General features: G+C 35.5%; 1 protein-coding gene across 1 annotated transcript in view; it reads right to left on the bottom strand.

The window, feature by feature from the left end:
- Positions 1 to 2,199: 2,199 nt before the first annotated feature.
- The window catches only part of ADAMTS19 (ADAM metallopeptidase with thrombospondin type 1 motif 19), a 99,054-nt gene continuing 79,310 nt past the window's right edge, over positions 2,200 to 21,943 (bottom strand). The window contains exons 17-23 of the mRNA XM_032214776.1: positions 17,009 to 17,166; positions 15,176 to 15,329; positions 14,065 to 14,200; positions 12,174 to 12,378; positions 9,919 to 10,071; positions 5,083 to 5,260; positions 2,200 to 3,654 (exon numbers count right to left, since the gene is read on the bottom strand). Of these exons, the coding sequence (XP_032070667.1) occupies positions 3,503 to 3,654; positions 5,083 to 5,260; positions 9,919 to 10,071; positions 12,174 to 12,378; positions 14,065 to 14,200; positions 15,176 to 15,329; positions 17,009 to 17,166 (1,136 nt within the window). The 3' untranslated portion in view covers positions 2,200 to 3,502. The remainder of the gene's footprint in view (positions 3,655 to 5,082; positions 5,261 to 9,918; positions 10,072 to 12,173; positions 12,379 to 14,064; positions 14,201 to 15,175; positions 15,330 to 17,008; positions 17,167 to 21,943) is intronic.

Genomic DNA, 21,943 nt, shown 5'->3' on the forward strand with positions numbered 1-21,943 from the left:
CTTTCTCCCTTACCTTTTTATTGTAACCGACTTACTCTTCTCAGCAGCTAGTTTTGCTTTCAATAATTAATTAAGTGAACAAAGATAGGGCTTTTCCGGTACTTGAAATTGTAACTGGCCTTCTTGAATGCCAAGCAAGTTCATTTCCTAATGCCTGCATAAATTGCAGGGAAAACTATGAAGAGGCCCATCAAATGTGGTTATTAGTAACTCTGTGCATGATTTGAATCTACGGCACACTGCCCTTATGTAGCATTTTAGAGTTTAAAAATGTAAGACAACTTAGCTCAGCCAATTGAAGTAGGAAAGATGAATTTTCTGTACCATGCAGGAGAAAACGATTTGATTTGCAGCATGATTTTGATGTAACCCAGATTGCAAACTGACATGGCATATGACCTTTCCTAAGATGGAAACGAAAAAAAGCTCTCAAAAGAGAGTTCCTAATTAGAACTAATACGGCTTTGGGAGAGGAGGAAGAATCAGAGAAATGCACTGCACCATCTAATTAAATGCAACAACCCTTTGCCAGATTCTACTGGAAAAACAGAGTTTTAACATTTATATGATTAAGTTATATAACAGGCATTTGGCGACCTTTTTCATATTGCTTTCAACATATGCTTGAAGATGGCCAGTCACCTTTCCTTTTCCATGCTTTTTCTAAGCATCAAACTGTTCTGATCATTGGGTTGCAACATAAAGCAGCTGCAGTGAGAACTGGAAATGGCTTAATTTTTTGATATTTATAGTTATATTCCTTATTTTAGGCCTTTCTTTTAATTTTTGTGTGGCTAACTGCTTTTTCACAATCAGGAGCAGAATTAAAATAATTTCACACAATATAAGATAACCTAATGCTGTCTGTTTCTTCCCACAGAGAGGAGCACATACAGTAAACTGCATTCAGTATTCAGGAAAGTTATAGACGTATTCATGCACCATTTTTTAAAACCTGCTGTTGTGTTATGGCTCCCCAGGCAATGTTGCACTTACCATCCTGATATTATTTTTCTACAATCATACATAACAGTGCATGAAACATGAAGACAATTACTTTGGACAAGGGGGGCTGAAACAATACTGAAATTGTATAATAGCCTGAAGTAGTACAATATTGAAATGATAGGACCAACCTCTTATTCCAAAATGAACCACTGAACAGAACATGGCGGAAACTAATAGTTGTCACATGTTATCTATGAATATGAAAGGAATATGAAAGAAAGGCAAGGAAATATTTTGAAGAATACTGGGCTGTGTAACTCAGCTCCTTTCATGACTTGGATAGGTTTGTGTTTGTTTTATTCAACTTGAGCTGTTACAAAAATGTGGTAGGGAAAGAATCTAAAGATATCAAAGTCCTACTATCAGATTTGCCCCATTTTTATGGTAGTGTTGTGATTGGAAGAATCTTATTTTACTGTCAGCTAGTGACATGATTAAAAGGGATAAAAGCATACAGTGGGACCTCGGTTCGGCTGGGACGAACAATTCGGGTGCCGACCGAAAAATCTGCTAAATGTTTCAGTCACGTCACAAACACATCCTCGGGTGCTGAATAAACACAGCTGCGGTGATTTTCCCTGCCCCGCCATTTTTTGTGTGTGCATGCATGCAGAGTTTGTCTTGCTTCTGAAAATGACCAAATCAGGTGCTGACCAAAGTCCTGGAATGGATTAGAGTCGGCACCCAAGGTCCCACTGTAGCTAGAAGAATCAACCATTGGTCTGTGTATCAGGTTCTGCACTTTCATAACCAGGAAAGCATTACTGGGTGTGACTCATGAGAGATCCATATATAGGAAAGGTATTTATCAGCAACGGAGGCACAAATTTCATGCTGCTTAGTTTTCAGTTCATTTAAAGATCAGTGGATAGCACTTTAATGAACTAATAGAGAAAGATCTTACATACACATGGCTGGAAAGTAAAATTATCTATAGTTCTTCAATTATTATTTCTAGTCAATTCTGGAATTAATTTTGTGTCTGAACCACTCAAAATAAGGCTATTCAGTGTCTGCTCTCCCCACCTCCATGTCCTGATTTTATTATGAACAGAAAACAGATGTTAAGGAATAAGAAAAGGTATATAAATGGAATTTATAAAAAATATATATTTATACATTTCTAATTATATTTATTGAAAATATAAAATCAAGTGATTCATGTACAAATTTCATAAGGAAAGTGTTTTCTTCACATTTCACAAAATGGTAAACGTGTATTTTTAATAACATTTTAATGAAACAATTCATCACAGAAGTATCTTCTAAGTTTTTTAAGCCTGAAAATGTAGCCAAATTTATCTTAAGCATTAGGTTTCTTCCATTGGTAAATGAAATTTCCAAGAAATTACATGTGAACACTGCAGGTTAGCCACCGGCCTTTTGCTTGGTGTACTTAAAAGCAAATGACATGTTAAACTAGCACAGACTTCTTTCAAAAGATGTTCCAAGGTTTAGAAAGATGTTTCTCTACATTAGATAAAAGAGTGCAACAGAGATTCAGTGTAAATCTTTACAGTGTTTAACTGCTTCAATACTTGTGTTCAAGTATATGTTCACATGATTAAAATGCCTACTTTGCCATGTTTGTCTAATTTTCATATAATTTTTTTTAAATTACAGTAGATAATTTCCTATAGAATATTTCTAAGGGCACACAGAGCTCTTATCAACTTAAGGTGTTCCAACAATCTCCAGAGTGCATCCAAACAGAAAATATATAAAATGATACAGAAGGTTGATGAAAATTACCCACACTTGAATTGAATTGACGCTTGAGATTATTTTGGTGGAACAAAGATAAAAATGTAGCCTAGGAAACTGACTATATTCATGGATGGCTGAGTCAAGTGTTACATTTGCTACATAAATACATTTCCAAGAACAGTTCATGTTATATATGGCCCTTTATAAAGTATGAATGGAGTTCCAAAACCTATTGCAAAAATTCTGGAGTCAATCTGACTCTGAGCACCAAAATATAAACAAAATAAAAATAAAGATGACTTCATTTTCATATACAGTACAGAAAAACTATTCATCTAAATAGAAAATAAATTCAGGGTAGTATGATAGTTTATTATCCAATGCAATAAGCAATTTAGTAGGCTTAAGTGCCTTTGGCTTCAAGTGACCAAAACTAGCAAACTTATCTATTTATAGTACTGCACTACTTATTTCTCTTTTGAATAGCAAGGATGCCAAAATAGTTGCTTACCTTATTGAATATAAACATTTAAAATATTATTTTTAGAAAAATTCTCATAAATGTATCCAAAATAATTCATATAAAATTTAATTATGGAAACTCTGATCATAAAACCCAAACAAAAGCTATTTAACCTTTTTTAAAAAAAATGTCTTCGCGGGCAAAAATAAATTACTTTGATTAAATTATATGTAATTTGATATACTTGGTCTGAAGAAGTGTGTGTGAATTTATAAATAATGTGATTGTGAAAAGCTGAGAGCCCACGAGCCTGCCTGCTATGGGTCAACTTCTCTGCTGCATCTTCTGTGCATAAAAGTCCCTGCATGTTTCACAGCAACGTTGATACCATCTCATGTCCTGACACAGGTTCTTCTCTCGTATCACTCTGCAATATACAGTCCATTGATCTCCAAGACACTTGAATGTTAAGGCAGCTGTGAAATAAAACAAAATCACAGACATCACTATGGCTGCATATTACATAGGCATATCCAACCTTTCTGGTTGGTTTGCACAGTTGAGATTTTAAGAGAAGATAATGGGCATTTTCAGAAAATATCTGTTATGGTAAGCAAGTCTAATTACAAAACCACATTTAGATCAATAAAATCAATTAAATAAAACAGATAAGGATGTGTGCATAACATCCTCCTCTAGGATGTTTTAGCTCCCTTAGTTATTAGCCTTGTTTTTCTGGGAAGGTGGGCACAGTTCTAAACACAACATTGGACTGTAGCTATTTTTTTATTTGTCAAGAATATCTGGCCTCAGAACTGCTTTGTTTCATAGCATGCAACTTCCCAAGAGATCTGTCAAGTGCAAAGAAGGTAGCTCCTACAAGCTGGACAAAAATATGCCACATATTTAAAGTTTTTAAATGTACTAGATAACATGTTATGAAACAACAAACTAAGAATGAAACACAACTAAAATATAAAAATGGTTTTCAAAATGTAGAAACAAAGGCTAAATTTCTAAGCAAATTATTAGGGTTCAATATCACTTAACCCCATCTAGACTAGCTTCTAGATATTTCCTGCAAAAATCAGATGTCCACTTTTGAGAATTCTCTAGTAGAATTTTTGTATATTATCCACCATCCAAGGAACAGTTATAATAGTGGTTTCACCATAAGCTTGCTAAAGAAGAATTGAATAGTGATATACATCTCTTTTCCTTAGATGCAGAGTACACAGAAATTATATTTCCATGTAACTGTTGAGAACGTAATATAAAATTAAGCAAGAATTTATGTTAATCAGTAAAAGGTTATACTCTCTTTTGTCTTGTCTTTTGCATGAGACATATGTATACAGTAGGATCAATAGCTCTTATTTTCAACTAAAAACCTTGTAATGATCTCATTGCCACCTGGTATAAATAAATATTCCTTAACTTTGGGATAGCCTCCTCTTATATTCCTTAGTATTCTTGAATATTTTTTATTGCTGTCTTATGCTTTTATGTCGTTTTCTCATACTACCTTGAAATAAGCCATAGGCACTCATATTTACTGTATGTGGGTGTTGCTTTTGAATCCAAAAGTACCTATCACCTAACCCTACTAGATCATGGAGAAAGTAATGTAGGAGCCTCTTAAATCTAGACTGTTATACGGATGATTCAGCATATGGTACATTTATAATTCTGAAATAGTTCACATATGGTACTTTTATGACAGAGACACTATATTGAAGATAATTATAGTCAAATGGGTTATCTGGAATATAGACTTAATGTTGCTTTCACAATTGAGGTAAAAAGAATCTAGAATTTTGATCTTAGGAGCCGGAGAAACATAACTTGAAAATGGCAGGCAAGACCAGAATACTCATCTTCATATGGCATTTCTAGCTACTTACCCAATCTAGGTGATGTAATTGTGTTCACATTAATTTTTTCATTGCAGGGCTGCAGGTGGCAAGGTCTGTAGGCTGCAGGCTTTTCAGAAGCGAAACATTCACTGCCATGCCTTCCTGTGATCTTGTGCATGCACTGGATGACTCGTGATTGCATTCCTTTTCCACAGGTAATAGAACACTTCAAAGAATATAAGATACACATACATAAGCAAAAATGCTTTCCCCCCCCCAAAAAAAAATTAATCTACCTTAAACTGGGTATTAAGAAATGGCAATTAAATTCTTAAGAACAGTTTTAAAACAATCAGAAAAATAACTTGATTTCTATTATGTTTGGCTGCTTTTCCATCATAGATGGAATAAGTAAGTATAAAGTGGAATGTTGAACACCTAAAATGAAGTTGTGGTTCAACAATTCAAAAAAGGAATGATCCTATTTTATCTCTTTAGAAGTCATAGATGTATTTCCCCGAACACAATTTTATGCAAAGGTGTACATAAAAAATGGTGTATCGATTCACTTTTTTCTTTGGTGGCAAAAATACAAATCCACAGAATTGCAGTTGGCATTTATTCACTCAGTTGCAAGTCACTTCAATGTCAAAATAAATTTTTCAGTGCCAAAACTTTCGTATTCTAAAGGCTCACTATCAAGGAAGAAGGACTGATTAGCACGTGGGATCCCTTAAATATTGGGAGTGGGATCCCTTACAGAGGAACTATTTTAGGTTGGGAAAGCAAGATTTAAAACCTTTCTAAATTCAGTATGAATTTAGAGCTTATGGCATTAACTACACAGCAGTGGTGGGTTGCAGGAAGTACGGTATGGGCGTACGGGAACCTGCCCAGAGCACCAGGTACTGTTCCAGTATGGTGCTCTGGAGGGCCCACTCACTTGCCCGTGCTTCTTAACTGTCCTTTAAAGCCTTCAGTGCTTCTGCACACATGCATGGCGTTTACAGAACCTGCGCGACACTCCACCAAGCAGCTGGAGCATCGCAGAGGCACCGCTGGAAGGTAAGATGCATGCGCATGCGCCAAGCATATGTGCACGCACTGCGCATGTTCATGTGGAGGACGCCGATATGGTTGAAACGGGATCCGGAACCCACCATTGCTACACAGTACAATCATATGCACTATACCATACGATCCATATATAAAATCATCAATTACACAAACAGATTAAATTCAATTCTTTTATTAAGAACTATAGAACTGCTGTCAGCCACTCTAGTCCATATAATTTAGTGGCAATATGCAGGTTTATTGCATGTACAGAATCCTCTGTGTGGCTTTTCCAATTTCCTATTATCTGGAAAATATCAAACCTTTTAAGTTGGTGTCAATTACAAGACAAGTTGCCAAGAATTTGGTATAACAAAGGGCATTTTTATAATGTGTAAACATACCTTGTGCCTAAACATATCTTTTTTTAAAGTACATTTAAAATAGGTATCATGGTGTGATTTCATTAAATTATTTCAAATTCAATTTGCCATCAGAATACTGTCACATGTAAAAACTACGTACTTAATAATGTGAACTGCTTTTAACTGCTCTTGATTAGCAAATAAAAATTATATGGACAAGGTTACCTTATCTGGGCTGGAAAATGGTTCCAGACAGGGTTACCCTATCTGGAAAAAGACCTAGTAAAGACATAAAAGTTTTTACTCCGCACCTCTGCATGCAGCATTAAATCTTTTAAAAACGTACCTAAGCAACAATCCAAGTAAAGTATTCTTGTCAAAGATTACAAAAATGAATCTTCCACAAAGAAAGTGATGATAGAAAGCAATATAACCTATTTTAATTTTCATCTACTAATAATCATTGCAAAGATAATATGAAATGTCTCAATGTGCAGCTCAACAATGTTACTTGAGTCTTTGCTCAATTTTCCAAAGACTATATTTTGAAATAAGTATAGAATGCTTAGATTAAAAGCTGAGGACAGTATGTAATGTCATACTTCTTCTAGCAGATCTCGGGGAAAATTAAGGAAAACCTCCCTGCCAAAGGATAGCCTTTAAACTGTCTTCTTCAGCTACAATAGTTTGCAATCACTGCTGAGCTTTAAAAAAAAAAGCTTCAACTGAGAGTGAAAATCTGTATCATTATTAACAATAGAGATTTGAACAATTTGTTCTAAGAACAAATGATTGCTTTTGTTAAAAAAACTACAATTCACCTATTTCAAAACCCAGAGAACATAGGGAAAAAATAAATAAATTCTTATTGGAGAACACCAGAAATCTCCTGAACTCAACTAGATCAGGACCTTAAAAGTTATATATTATTGAAATATGTTAAACATAAACAAGAAAAGAACCTGCTTTATGCAGCAAAAGAGATTTAAAAGCACATTTACCGTAGTTTGTTCAGGCTCCTAAAACATACTAAGTAGGCTATTCAACTGTTATTATTCACTTGGGGAAGGATTTTTTTATTATTATTATTACATGAATGCATAATACATATATATTGTTAACACCGTTTCTTTCTTCCAACAGGAAACGAACAATCCTCACTCTCACCTAGTCTATGTCACATGCTGTTTCTGAATCATCATTTCCCCCAATTCTCTACAAGGTGCTTTTGGTAAATATTTAAATTTTCAAGTCCACAACTTGGAAATGTAACTAAAATGTTTTCATTTTTCAAAGTAAAAATGCTACTCTACATATAATTTAAGACTTATTTTGCAAAAGAAAAATACATGCATCTGAGGCAATAATGAAAATCTAATGTTTATATGGAAGAGGCTGCTTTTATATTTGTTTCCCAAATGACATGTTCAACATTTATTAATAAGATTTTCTGTAAGACTGAAAACAAGTCTGCACTAATTGCATACAATGATTTCCACTTAGATCATTATGCCAGAATATAATTATTACCATCAGTCTTTTGTCTTTTTTTAAAAAAAAAAATCACCGAATACTTTGTAAAATGAAATACAAGCAATATTGGCTAGCCTTTAGAGAGCCTGGGATACAAACCAGGACTTGAAACCTATTATACAACCAGATGTACTTATATAGCTATAAACTATTACTAAATATAAAGGCTGTTCCAAAATGACCTTTGGATATTTGGAGCCTATCTGAAGGCTTTGAACCTAGAAACCATTTTTTAATATTCAGGGGTAGCAAGAACAGCACTGAAATTATTTTTTTTAATCTTTTGCAATTGCGTCCAGAACAACTACATATTTTTAGAACTTAACAATAAAATCATTGTAGTTGTTTTCTTGTTGTGTTTTGCAAAGTACTGTGAAATGAACTTGAGGTTGAGTTATAAGCTTGTGCCCGTACAAGTAGTCCTAATTTAGGGATTGCCTCATTTAGCGATCATTTAACAGTGATGATAAAGTTACTTTCACATCAGTTCTTGCATTTACCACCTTCGCAGGTTTGTAAAGCAGTGAAATAAGATCATAAGCACAGGCGAGGTTTCATTTAGCTGCAGATTTACTTACCAACCAAGTTGCTAGTCCCAATTGTGGTAGCTGAACAAGGACTATCTGTATCTTAAAGAATTACTATAACAATTAGATCTAGGGAAGAGCTATGTAATTGTCATTCTACTCAACTAAAGTCATAGGAACTGGTAAATTTTCTGTCAGCAGTGACAGAGAACAGGGAGTAGTGTTTGATGCCACTTAGAATTGCTTTATAGCAAGAGTATCAAACTCGATTTCATTGAGGGCTGCATCAGGATTCCGTATGACATCGGGGGGGGAGGCGTGGCCATGGTGGGCATGGCCAACTTGATGTCACTCGTGCCAGGGCAGCTGTGGTGGCCTGAGTGCTCTGCCAGTGAAAACAGACTCCTGAGATCCATTTTCGGCTGGGATGGTCTCCTGCAACCTTCTGCCAAAAAAAACGGAGCTCAGGAGGGCAAGAGCTTTATTTTACTTGCAGAGGCAGTGAGTGCTGGTCCTTCGCTGTTTCCAGGGTGGCCCAGCAGGCCAATCTAAGCACCTCACAGGCCGGATCCGGCCTCCGAGCCTTGAGTTTGACACCACTGCTTTATAGGTTCTCCATGACTCCACCACATATTTTAAGTATGTAAGACTCATATTGTTCTATCTCCTAAGAGTTGTTGTCCCTGTCTGAACACACAAAGATTAATTTATTTCTTTAGTAATTTTTCTCCAAAGTCTGGCAACATAAAAAAATATTTCCTATAATGTTTTGCCACACTGAATTTTTAAGCACACAAAAGAATGTATTAATGGATAAGGAACCTATTTGGGTAGGTGTTTTTAAAATGATCATTTTATATCCTTTCTAACTCTTAATTGTGATCCTGACGCAGTCAACTGAAATCACAGACACACAAGGAAATTTTGTATCTTTACTAACAAGGTTTTCAAACAGAATTCTAATGGTAAAAGTAATGAACAAACAAACTGGCAACTAAGGAATTGAAAAACAGAATGGAGAGAAAGTTGACGTCAACCGCAATCAATAAAAAATAAATCTATGCTAGGGCTATGCAAATCCTTTGGAACATTTCCTTCACATGTTGGGTTCCTGAAGCAGGTGCACAAGGTTGGAAAAAAAACACAGTTCATTAAACTATTTGAAAAAAAAAGCTAATTTAAGAGTTCTTCCATGTTTTCAAATATCTGAAGGGCATTCATAACTCTAGTATACGTATAAAGTACATTTTAAATTATTTTCATGACCAAACTAGAATATATCAGTTTTATAAATTTATGTTTTTTTCTCATTTTTCATTGTTCAGGGTTTCTCGTTCACTAAAAATACATTGCACAATATTTGGCAAAGTCTAGTTCTGACAATTTCATAAAACATATTGTACCTTTGACCAGTCTCCCATTCTCCAGATGTAACACTTGGAATAATCTTCACAATCTTCTGATTCTCTGGGTCTTGTGGACAAAACACATTTCTTCCGAGGGTTGGTGCACCTTACAGTCCGATGCCTTATGCCTTTCCCACATTTTATAGAGCACTGTAGTAAGATAGAAACACGATCCAGTGCTTACACCAGCATCTCCAACCTGTTGGAACTGCAGCTCCCATAACTTTCACATATATCACCCAAAACCAGCATTACACCGCTGATAGACAGGCCGGATTTCTGTCTTGTTTTTAGCATTTAATTACTGTAAGTGACCTAAACAATGGCTGGTTTCGGGCACTTAAAGCAAATAAATAAACATGTGAACAAGTCAGTATGGGGCGTTGGTTCTTACCTGATACACCCCTTCTCTGGGAAGGTGAAGACAGCGGTAATGCATGGGTTAACTCAGCCAGTAACCAATAGAACTGAGTCTACCAAAGTGATGTCATCACCTCTGAGGAATGTCCTCCTGCTTTTCTTGACGAAAGAGATAAGTAGACTGCTGTGCGCTATTCGATTGCTCTCAATCCCATGATGATTTAATATTTCTCCCAGAACCACTCCCCCTGCGAACTAGGCCACGACGCAAAGGGTCGTGCCAACCTGATTGCCACCGGAAAGACTGTCTTCAGAATAAGGTGATTCAATGAGGCTGACCTGAGAGGCTCGAAAGGTGGTTGAATGAGGAAGTCAAGTACTTTGGCTAGATCCCACAAGGGGAAACAGTGTATGACAGGAGGGCAGAGATTAGATGCGCCCTTAAGGAAATGGCAGACTTGAGGGTGCATGAAGAGAGGTTTATCCCGGTGAAGAGAGAGAACTGAGGAAAGGGCCGACATCTGCTGCCAAAGTGTGTTAGGGGAGAGCCCTCTAACAAGCCCCTGCTGCAAGAACTCCAATACCTGGGGAACTGAGGCCTCCAAGGTAGTAGCATCTTGAGAAAGGCACCAAGTGATGAAAGTCTGCCACATAGATTCGTAGATTCTGTTAATGGCTGGGCCTCGGGAAGCCTGAATAGTTTGAATTACAGTCTCAGAAAGGTTAGCCGGGAACTTACGGTTTGCTTGTAGGGTCATTTTTTTGTCTCCAGAGCCTCCAGGGAAGCCTCCTGAGGGCTCTTGAATGCTCTGTAGGGCTGAAATCGGCTCTACAAGCAACCCGGAAGTGACTTCCGGTTTTCTTGTAGGGTCGTTTTTTGCCCTCCGGAGGCTTCAGGGAAGCTGCTGAAGCCTCGGGGGGAGACTGTTTTCACCCTCCCCAGGCTCCTATAAAGCCTCTCGAGCCTGGGGAGGGCAAAAAAAGCATGCAAAAAATGGAGAGTTGCGCCTGTCATTCACGCATGCGCGTTGGGGGGTGTCGCACATTGCATTATGAGTGTGGCACGCCCGTGCACGACCCTCCTGCCCTCCTCCCGCTTATGACACACGAGCCAAAAAAGGTTCACCATCACTGTCTTAGTGTATACCTGCTAGGGTTAGAGCAGTATAGTTTTTAAACTGGAATGAATAAACAAATAAAAAAATAAAGAGCTGGAATTTGGCTGGATTATTCTGTCATTCTTAGTCTGAGCCTGACATTAATTCTGAATAACATTTACACAAAAACTCTGGGATAAATAATCCATAAATGTAGGTATGGAATGATCAATTGACTAATGAAACCCGGTTGCAAATCATCAGCCTGGGCCTACTGGGGGAATGACTGATGGCTTTCAATGTCTGGATCTGATGCAACCCAAATAAGACAAAGTATCGATTAATTCAAAAGCCTTCTGTCTCCAGGATTCTTGATTCCTGATGGCACTGTGGCATCAAAATAGCAGGATCAAAATCTGGAGAAGCCTCCTGGACTCAGAGCTTTTATTCAGTGGATAGGTAGAATACATTATCAGGTCGGCTCTTGCCAGGTTTGGCTGGTATGCTAGTTGTAACCTTACCTGAAATAAAATGTACTGAGTAGGCAATGCCCTTTTGAAGAATGCACAGCTAACACTGGCAATGAATCTTTTTCATCACCACATGGAGCTTTTTATATTTGCCCTAACATTTAAAGCATTTTGTTATACTTTCACTTGGTACAGAATATTGTTTCATTCCAATACAATTGAAATAAATGATTTATAAGTTCATGACAACTGTCTTATAATAAATTGGATAAACGATAGCTTAGAAGTACCATAAGTAAATAAACAATCCATGCTTATACTGCACCTCTGACCAGACGCCCGCTTCCCACACTGTCATGCAGTCCTGGCCTTCACAGCGCTGTGTTGAAGTGGGTTTAGGGCCAAGACAGTCTCTCTCTCGGGCTCTGATCAGGGTTCCATTTCTCAGTTGCTGAGTACAGGCTACCTGCCTATTCTGCGTTCCTTTCCCACATGTCCTTGAACATGAAGTCCACTCAGTCATCATCCACCTAAAGGAAAGGAAGGGAAAATAACGAATTGGCATTTTGCTAGATTTTTCAAGCCAAAATAATCTTCAAAATATTCTCTCATTCTGCTTGATTTTAAAATCAAGTTCAAAGTTCTAATTGAACTTGGTTATTCAATTTTTGTAAATACATGTTAAGCACCACTACGTAGCAGTCCTTTAACCAGTGAAATGTCTTTGTTTGATTATTTGGTGCTGAATGTTTTATACAACACTATTTCTGTCAAATGTAAGCCAAAGCATAGTGATATTTCTTACATTGTAGAAGTGATTTATTTTCATTATTATAAAAATTGCTCTTTAAGTGTAAAAAATCCCACACCACCCTATCTCGAGGGAAACATTAATGAAATCTGTAAGTTTCAGTAGTTTAAACAATGATATATGTCATGAAACGATGCATGTCTACATTTAAGCAATACTTTAAACATGAAAATAGTATCAGGAGAAAATTTAAAATTTAGCTATTTTTCTCCTTCTGAAATCTTTCCTTTGAAGCTAATATTTTCATTATTAGAAAATAATCTATTAATGGCAATGGGGATATCTATGAATGGAAATGCCAACTTCAAAAGTGAGAATTTTTCAGGAAGATGGCTAGAAGTAGGGTTAAAATCTCCCAGTTGAATATGATCCAGCTATCTTCATTAAAAAAGTGAATTTTTTTTAAAAAATGAAATAGAAATTTAAATTTAATATCTTATCCAGGTAGGTTCTATTTTTAAATTAAAATCTTATGTATAAATGGAATAGGAAAGGGAAGCTAAAGTAATGTTTGTTGCTTTACACAGTCTTTCTTAAAACTAGCAGTATTTATATCAATGGAAAGAAGCAAGTATGTTCTATAATGGAAGAAATGAAATTATGGTATCAAATAAAAGTTATGGGAGAAACAGGATAAAATGGCAAGAATATATTTAATCTTTTCCTTGCCTGTTCATGCACCTAAAAATACTTTTATATGCTATTTGATTTGACATGTGGAATACAGGTTTCTATTTCTATTATCTTAACTTAGAACCATTCCTAGCATTCTGTTTAATTATTTGTTATTTGCTAACTTTTCCAAAATCTACAAAGCTATCCATTTTAAACATGCAAGTATTATCTCTAGTAACGACCCTAATTTAGTATTATGTTAACCATCACTGATTGCCTTTTGTTCTCATGATGCAAATCATTTTAATTATATTTCTTACAATCTACATTATTTTTTCTTTTGAAAAAACTACAGTGGAGAAGTTGAAAGCTGAAAGTAATTGCTTTAAAAATCTTAATGTATCTATTTTGTTAATTATTGCTATTATAAATATATACTTTAAGTGATTAACTGCAGCCTTTTAGAAATAAGATCATTTTTGAAGTTCTAATATATATAACTAGATAGATAATATTGATCAAAGGGAGTAATACTTTTTGTTCCATAAAATTACACAAAGAAGAGATTAATAGTAACAATCTGATCATTAAGGTTGGAAATTCAAATGTCACAAGTAGCCCCTCCCCATTTTCGCTTCCTAAGTATCACTTCCTTGCTTAATTCTTTAGACCAAGGCTTCCATCATCCATTCAATGTCAAAGAGAATATCCCAAAACTGTCCCAAGGGACAGCCTCTCATTCCATCTCAGTATCTATTGTATGAATATTCATTTGGAGTCTCAACCTCACCTAGTATGGCATGGCTGCTCATTGCACTTTCGAATTTGTGGTTCAGGTTTTGTTAAATGTTTGCATTTCTTGTTATCCACAAAACTAATATGCTTATTCATAATTTTTGTGCAGGATACTGTTGTCTTTCTTTCACCTAGTAAAAGGAAAACAAAGTTTGCAGATAGCTTTGATGTCAAAAGCTTTATCATTGAATAAAATTATTCAAAATTATTTAAATATTAATAAATAAAATAGTAGTTTATACTAGAAAAAAACTAATGCTTTTTACTATCTTATTTTCATTTGGGGATAAATATCAAATTCCATCCTGAAATTGATGAAATAAATTACTGAGGATTTCATATTTTCAATATGTAACTTTTAGGATATTAATTAAAACTGCAAAAAAAAACCACCCTAGAAATGAAAAAATTCTAGTTTTCTAAACAGGAACAACAGCAAGTTTTATGTTAGTCAAAATTATAAACCTAAATTGACACTTTCGCTAAATATTTGTCTGTGGAACAATGTAAAATAGTTTATTGAAGAAATTGTTAAGGTTCATATTGTAGATATTGAAACATTTAGAAAAATTCTAGAATAACATATTCAATGTGACAATGGAAATTTTAAAATGTTTTGACAGATCTCAAAATAGTAGTTTGCCAAAATGATTGATAGTAGTTATGGTGTACTGAAAAAAACCCAAAATAATTATGGCAAGACAACTTTACAGCATTGTGATCACAGCAAAACAGAATCACTGTGATCAGCTGATATTACCTGGTAAGGAAGTGGGTGTTTTTTACTCATCAAACAGAGACATTTCATGTTCTACGTGAATAAACATTTATGAGCATACTGTTAAACGGCCAATTGGAAACCTTTTTCATCTTGCTGGAGGTTTACCAGGACAAAACAAAATAGGTTTGCCTTTTTCTATGTTAAAGATATTTGACTTTGTATTTTACCCCTCAAATATATAAATATTTGAACAATTCTGCTTTTTCACTGCAATTGGGTTGATTTAGTAGCCTTAATGACAAAATTAATATAGTGAAAGCAGCATCAAACTTTTAAGTATTACAGCAATACATACGTAGCTATACCACAAATGTATAATCATTACCTCCTCCACATACAGCATTACAGTCTTCCCAACCTGAGTGTGTCCACATAAATAGAGGTTCTGATACTTTTGTGCTCTGGTTCTCAATAACTGGATCTAAAGGAATGGTATATTCATAATGTAGCCCATAATTCTGATCTTGAAAAAGCAGGACCTGTAACATATATGTAATTAATATATGTATGTCTAGATATGACAAAAAAGCAGCAGACATGATAAAAAAAGGAACACCAGTCTACAGAAAATCATAAAGAAATTCCATAAAATAAATGCCCAGCATTTATATAGAACAGCTAAGCAAATATGTTTTCAGTTACCGTATTTTTCTTTGGAGTATAAGACGTAACTCCCCCCCCCCTAAAAAGAGCATGGAAATAAATGTTGGTGCATCTTATCACTGAATACGGAAGGAAGGAAGAAAGGAAGGAAGGAAGGATCTGTCAGCATACCCTAAGAATTCTGCCAGCCATTGAACCATTGTGTTGGCTAGAAATTCTGATACACGTACTGTAATCCTTGACTTACAACCATTCATTTAGTGAATGTTTGAAGTTAGAATCATACTGAAAAAAATGACTTATGATCATTTTTCAAACAACTGTTGCAGTATCCCTGTGGTAACATGATCAAAATTTATATGCTTGGCAACTGACTTATATTTATGATAATTGCAATGTCCTGAGGTCATGTGATCACCTTTTGCGATCTTCTCACAAGCAAAGTCAATGGGGAATCCAGATTCACTTAACAACTATTTTACTAATTTAATAACTGTAGTGATTCACTTAACTATGGTAAGTATAGTCATAAAATGGGCCAAAACTCACTTAACCACTGTCTTGCTTAGCAGTGGAACTTTTGGGCTCAATTGTGGTTATAAATCAAGGACGACCTGCAATTGTAGGTCTACTCTTCAAAGCCAGACTTTATTTTTGTCTCCATCATCTTATTCATGATTATTCTATGTACTTCATGTATATATACATAAGTACAAATACAAAACTCTCTCATTATGTTGATTTGCATTTACTTATAGAAGCTTATTTGCATAGATTGGTTCTTTCTACTGAAATGAATTAAGAATTTGAAGTTCTGCACTTTCACATATCCATGCTCTGAGCACAACTAGGACTTTCCCATACAGTCTGAATCAGGGGTGTCAAACTTGCATTGTCATGATGTTGTCACATGACATATCGGGACTTTTTCCCCCTTCGCTAAATCGGGCAGGGGCAAGGTCAGCATATGATGCATCCACTCCATGGGCTGCACGTTTGACACCCCTAGTCTGAATAGTAATGAGAATTATCACTTCCAGGGTTTAAACACATTTGAGATTATGGAGAAATTAAAAGATCCATTATTTTAATAATTTTAAGTATAGTTTAATTTATCATTAGCATATTGTTCAGATTATGTATACATCTCCTTTTCTCCTAGTTTTTTTAGCACACATTATTGTAATCAAGAAGATACTTTTCATAGAGAAGAAGCATATCATGATGTCAAATCCTATTTGGCATCATGATATGCATCTTCAAGAATGTAGGTCTTCTGAAGAATGTAGGTCTTCTGATACTAATATGAATTACTAATGGGATCCTATTATGTTGCAAATTCTCATTAGGAAATAGCTAGCCACTTTCTTGATGTGAACCAATAATGTGTTAGCCTAAATGAGTCTGTTGTCTGATCTGGCATAACTAGTTTTGTGTTCTTATGTTATTCTAAGTTGGTTACCATACTGCTTACAAAACAATACATATATTTAGGCACAAACATTTCACCTCATAGCTTAGAATACATTTAAATAAATTATCTATGCTACTATACCAATAAATGTAAAGGTGATGTAGTTGGACCTTTGGCAGAAATTTTTTCCCACAGACCTCTCCTAACATAATGGACAATGGTACCAGCAATGTTGAATGTTCCAGAATGTTCTATCTTCCAATCACTATTAATAGATTGTTTGCTGGCATCTCGGAGTGCTGAGGATACATTAGAAAACAGTGCAAAATTAAGTGGTTCATTTTTTTAAAATTTATTTTGCTAAAAGAGCCAATGAATCAAAAATGTAAAACAATTTAAATTTTATAAGTTTAATAATAAAATTCCAGTAAGAAAGCAACTGTACAAACATTATGCATGCTTTCAGAATAGTCTCAACATTCCATACACATTTCAATATATGAAAAGCTTATAAAATTAGTTCACCACTATAATACGGGTTCTACAAATTATTAATTATTTTTTTAACTTTAAAACACAGTGAAAGAATATATATGAAACATTATGTAACATTATTATGGTACTTTAAATATGATATATCATTGTTCTTATGACTTAAAAACACTATTGATGGAAATAATAGAACTGGTATAAGAAAATTGGTTCAAATTTTCTAGAAGTAGAAATCCTATAATCTTACTATTGACCATGCTGATTTAGACTTTTGGGATATGAAGTTCAAAATATTTGCTTTCTATTTGTTAACTTGAAATTCCCACCTTTCCTCCTCCCTTCCTCCCTCTTCTCTCCCTCATACACACACACACAAACAAACATATTGATGAATGGCTTGTGGGATACAAGTGCTTATATAAAACTAAGAATTTATTTTGACTATGTAACCTATTGATTGCAATTTCTGCAAATACGTAATTTAAGGCAAACTCTTGACTTAAACTTCCTATAGTTGTATATATTCTGGATATTTGTAAGTGACTTTTGAAATGAGACCTATCCTATCTTTGATCTATCCTGACAGAAATAATGCTTTTTGGCTGTTTCCTTTCCACAGCTTATGAAGCCACACATTTAATGTCAACTTATATAGATTATGAGGAACTGTTAGTACTGATTCATAATCTTTCACTGTTCTTCCTGTAATGTGAATTGTGATGGTTCAGACTCAGAAATATAGAATCAAATAGACTTGATGTCCTTGAGAAAAGGTGGCTCTAAAGTGTACTTTCTCATTGAAGTTGTAACTTTGGCATTTATTATGTGAAAGTGCTTCAATTACTTGACCCTTGCCCCCAACTTCTTCGTAAAGTTGTATGTTTGTGTGAGTCATCTCTGGCAATCAACTCCCACTCATATTTGTACTGTTTTGTATTGTTTCTATAGGAAACAATGGCAAGAACACCACAAAGATACAATTACATTATCCATTTTGGCCACTAAAGGATAGCAAAAGAAATACAAATAAGTGTGAAATGTTCTGCAATATTTGCAGTATTCAATAATGCAGCAGTACAAAAGAACTTTTCCCTTTCACACTCATGACATTTACAGTATTATATTTAATAAAATAAAAATGAAAAGGCCCACACTGGAAAACAATGGAAACCATAGTACTATCAAAATTGTTAATGTTTTTTTCTAGTACAATTGTTAGTGGAGGAACACCTTCTACCCAAGACAGAACACATTTAAGTAATACATTTATCATGTAAAATTCTAGATGTGAGTGTGATTTCTCAAGAATATGTGAACTTTTCCACAATATGGTATACAAGTGTTGGAGAACTTTTCAGGACTGAGTGCTGAAATGGGAGTGGGCACACAGGGGGCCGCACCAGAAACTGGAAGAGCAGCTTCCCAGCCTGCGCATGTGTACATCGAGAAGCTGAGCTTCCGGTTTCTGTGCACACATACACGCAGGCCACCTGGTCTTCCAGTTTCTGGCACGCATATGTGTGCGAAGACTAGCTGCATACGCAGACCGGAAACCAGAAGTTCAGCTTCCCAGCATGTTCCTGCATACCAGGGAGCTGCTTTTCTGGTTTTCGGTGCTCCTGCACACACAGAGCAGGAATCCAGAAGAGCAACAGGCAACGGCTGCGTGCCCGGAGGGATGGCTCTGCGTGCCATTTGCAGCACACATACCATAGGTTTACCATCACAATGCTATACCATCATTCTATCTCTAGTCATTATCTTACTCTGACTTCTGCTTGTTTAAGCCTATCCACAATATGTACTCAATACACAGTACGCAATGTTGCCTTCCTAATTTAGCTGTTATCTCAAATAGTACCATATGCAGCAACTACAAAAAACAAATGAAAGTAAAATAAGACCTACTGCACCAGAGAAGACAAAGGAATTACCTTCTCCAAACTATGGGATAGAAGCCAAAGCACAGGAAAAGAGAACCTGTACTCACCATCTGCTTTCTGATGCTTAGATGTATTGCAACTGCCATTTCCAGACAAGAGTTCCAGTTGCAACATATGTCATGCTGAGAAAAACATCCATGTTTTTAAAAAGTATATAAGAACTAGTAACCTTGTGCGGAGGTCATGAGCCAGGACAGCCAGATGGTATGCCAGTTACAGCTTCCTTTAAAGCAACATACCCTTGCATAGTTAATGATGCCCTTCACTAAGTCATATTTGAACTCTGCAATATATTCTATTTAGGTTGTCCTTAAAGCCTAATTAAGGAACATGGTGGTTCATTGACTAAGACGCTGAACTTGTTGATCAGAAAGGTCGGCCGTTCAGCAGTTCAAATCCCTAGCGCCACGTAACGGAGTGAGCTCTCATTACTTGCCCCAGCTTCTGCCAACCTAGCAGTTCGAAAGCATGTAGAAATGCAAGTAGAAAAATAGGAACCACCTTTGGTGGGAATGTAACAATATTCTGTGCGCCTTCGGCATTTAGTCATGCTGGCCACATGACCACGGAGATGTCTTTGGACAGCGCTGCTCTTTGACTTTGAAACAGAGATGAGCACTACCTCCTAGAATCAGGAACGACTAGCACATATGTGCCAGGGGAACCTTTATCTTTACTAAAGCCTAATTGGAAACTGAAGTTGATTCCAAAGGTTGTGGTCCAATTGCTGAAGGATGACAGCTTGTTTTATACTGTGAGCAACACTTACATTGTGGGCAACCAATAACTTTCTATGTAAAATTAAAAATGCTGGTTAAGACTTATAAAGCATGAGTCCTTTCTAACTGTGTGCATGTAGGCTGAACAGGTATGCTGAAATTGTCACCAATGAGGGGGAAGAGGGTAGAGTTTGAAAGCAGTTACTATCCCTAAGTTATGTAACATCTTGTCTCTCTCAAATTAAGATGCCCCCACCCCGTTACTATATGTGATGTAATAATGTTCTATATAACATATAGCTATCTGCGCTTGGGTGTACTCTCGTTATTACCTCCAGTGTTAGATTCTTTTAGAAATTTTAATGGTAATTTCTACATAATGTCTTAATCATTGTGGCATTTCATATTGAATGATTTATGTGTGGAATCCTGGATTGGAGTGTTGCAACAATTTGCAAATAAATAATAAAGAAGCTAAAGTCCTTTATCCTGTTCTGGTTAAAAACTCAACCACCAGACCTATGCATCTCATTTAAGCAACCCATTCAAAAGCTGAACTTAATAATATTTGCATTCAAGTGACTATTTGGATTTTTACATTGGTCTTTTTAATAGAGTTCCCTAGCGAAGAATTCAAGTCAGGAATATGAATTTCATATCTACAAAATGCTTCCTAGATAAGTCTTAGTGAAACATTTACATGGGGCAAATCTGTAAAAGTCAATTTAATACGTCACTGTCAGACATTCAGTTGTGTCAACCTCAGCTGCTCTATGTATCAACACTCTTCATGGCCCTCTGATTTGCACCGCGTCTTTCAGATCCACCACAGTCATTCCAATATCATCCATGCCTAGCCAATTGATACTAGAGCAGCCTCTTCTCCATTTTCTGCTGATACCTCCCAGCATGATTGACTTTTTGAATCAGCTCTCATGACATGGTCCAAGTATGATAGCCTTTATGACAGCCAATTAATGCTCAGAATAGTTAATACTCAGAACAATTCAACTAGTTGATATTGCATGGATATAAAATTTATCACTGTTATGAATCTAAAAGGAAAATCCATGTAGTATCTTTTGGTTGGAAGGAGCCAAAGTGTGGGCATCTTACCACAGTTGACAAAATAAAATTAGAAAATGCAACCAGTCTTCTAAGCATAGCAGTCAATTAGATTTGGGTGGGAAAAGGAAAATAATAATTAATTAAGAGAAATTACCAGCCTTGTGTGGCAAGTGATTTAAAGTATAAAAATACAGGGGAAATAACTGTAGGGAAATGTGTTTGGAAAACTCCAGACATATTAATGACATTATATATATTAAAATTATATATTATATGAGAAGAAATAATTTGGATACTGTTGATACCTCTGTGATTTGTCATGAAGTTTTGGCAATACTGTGTGAATACTGCAGATTCCACCCATAAGCAAGAATTGAGCTTATATGTTTTATTACTCTTTTTTATATGGCATATTCTTCATATACGGCATATCCCTTTCTCCTCTTATATTTCTAAGTGGGGAAATACTTCTATTCCTGTCATTGCCATTCTCGTATTTCCCCTTAGAAAACAAGCCGATACTATCTTCACATAAACAGATACAGATGTGGATTGATATAATCTTTCAGGTCTTCCCTTATGATCTGTACAGATGCAACATGCATGTAAACAATTTTGTTTCAGGAAAATGTGCAGTATATTTTTGAAGGTTTCTTGGGCCCTTATAAAAACATAATTAACTATGCTCTGGAGAAAGATAAGTTTAAAAAAATGCATTCCATTTGTAAAGTTAGGAAACGGACTCTAGATTTGAACAGGAATCGTGTTGTTCTCTTCTGAAATATTTTGTATATCATCAAAAAATAATTAAACATTATGTGAAAACCACCCCTGATCTTATCTATGAAAACACA

The sequence above is a fragment of the Thamnophis elegans genome, chromosome 3, assembly GCF_009769535.1.
Source record: "Thamnophis elegans isolate rThaEle1 chromosome 3, rThaEle1.pri, whole genome shotgun sequence".
NCBI lineage: Eukaryota > Metazoa > Chordata > Lepidosauria > Squamata > Colubridae > Thamnophis > Thamnophis elegans.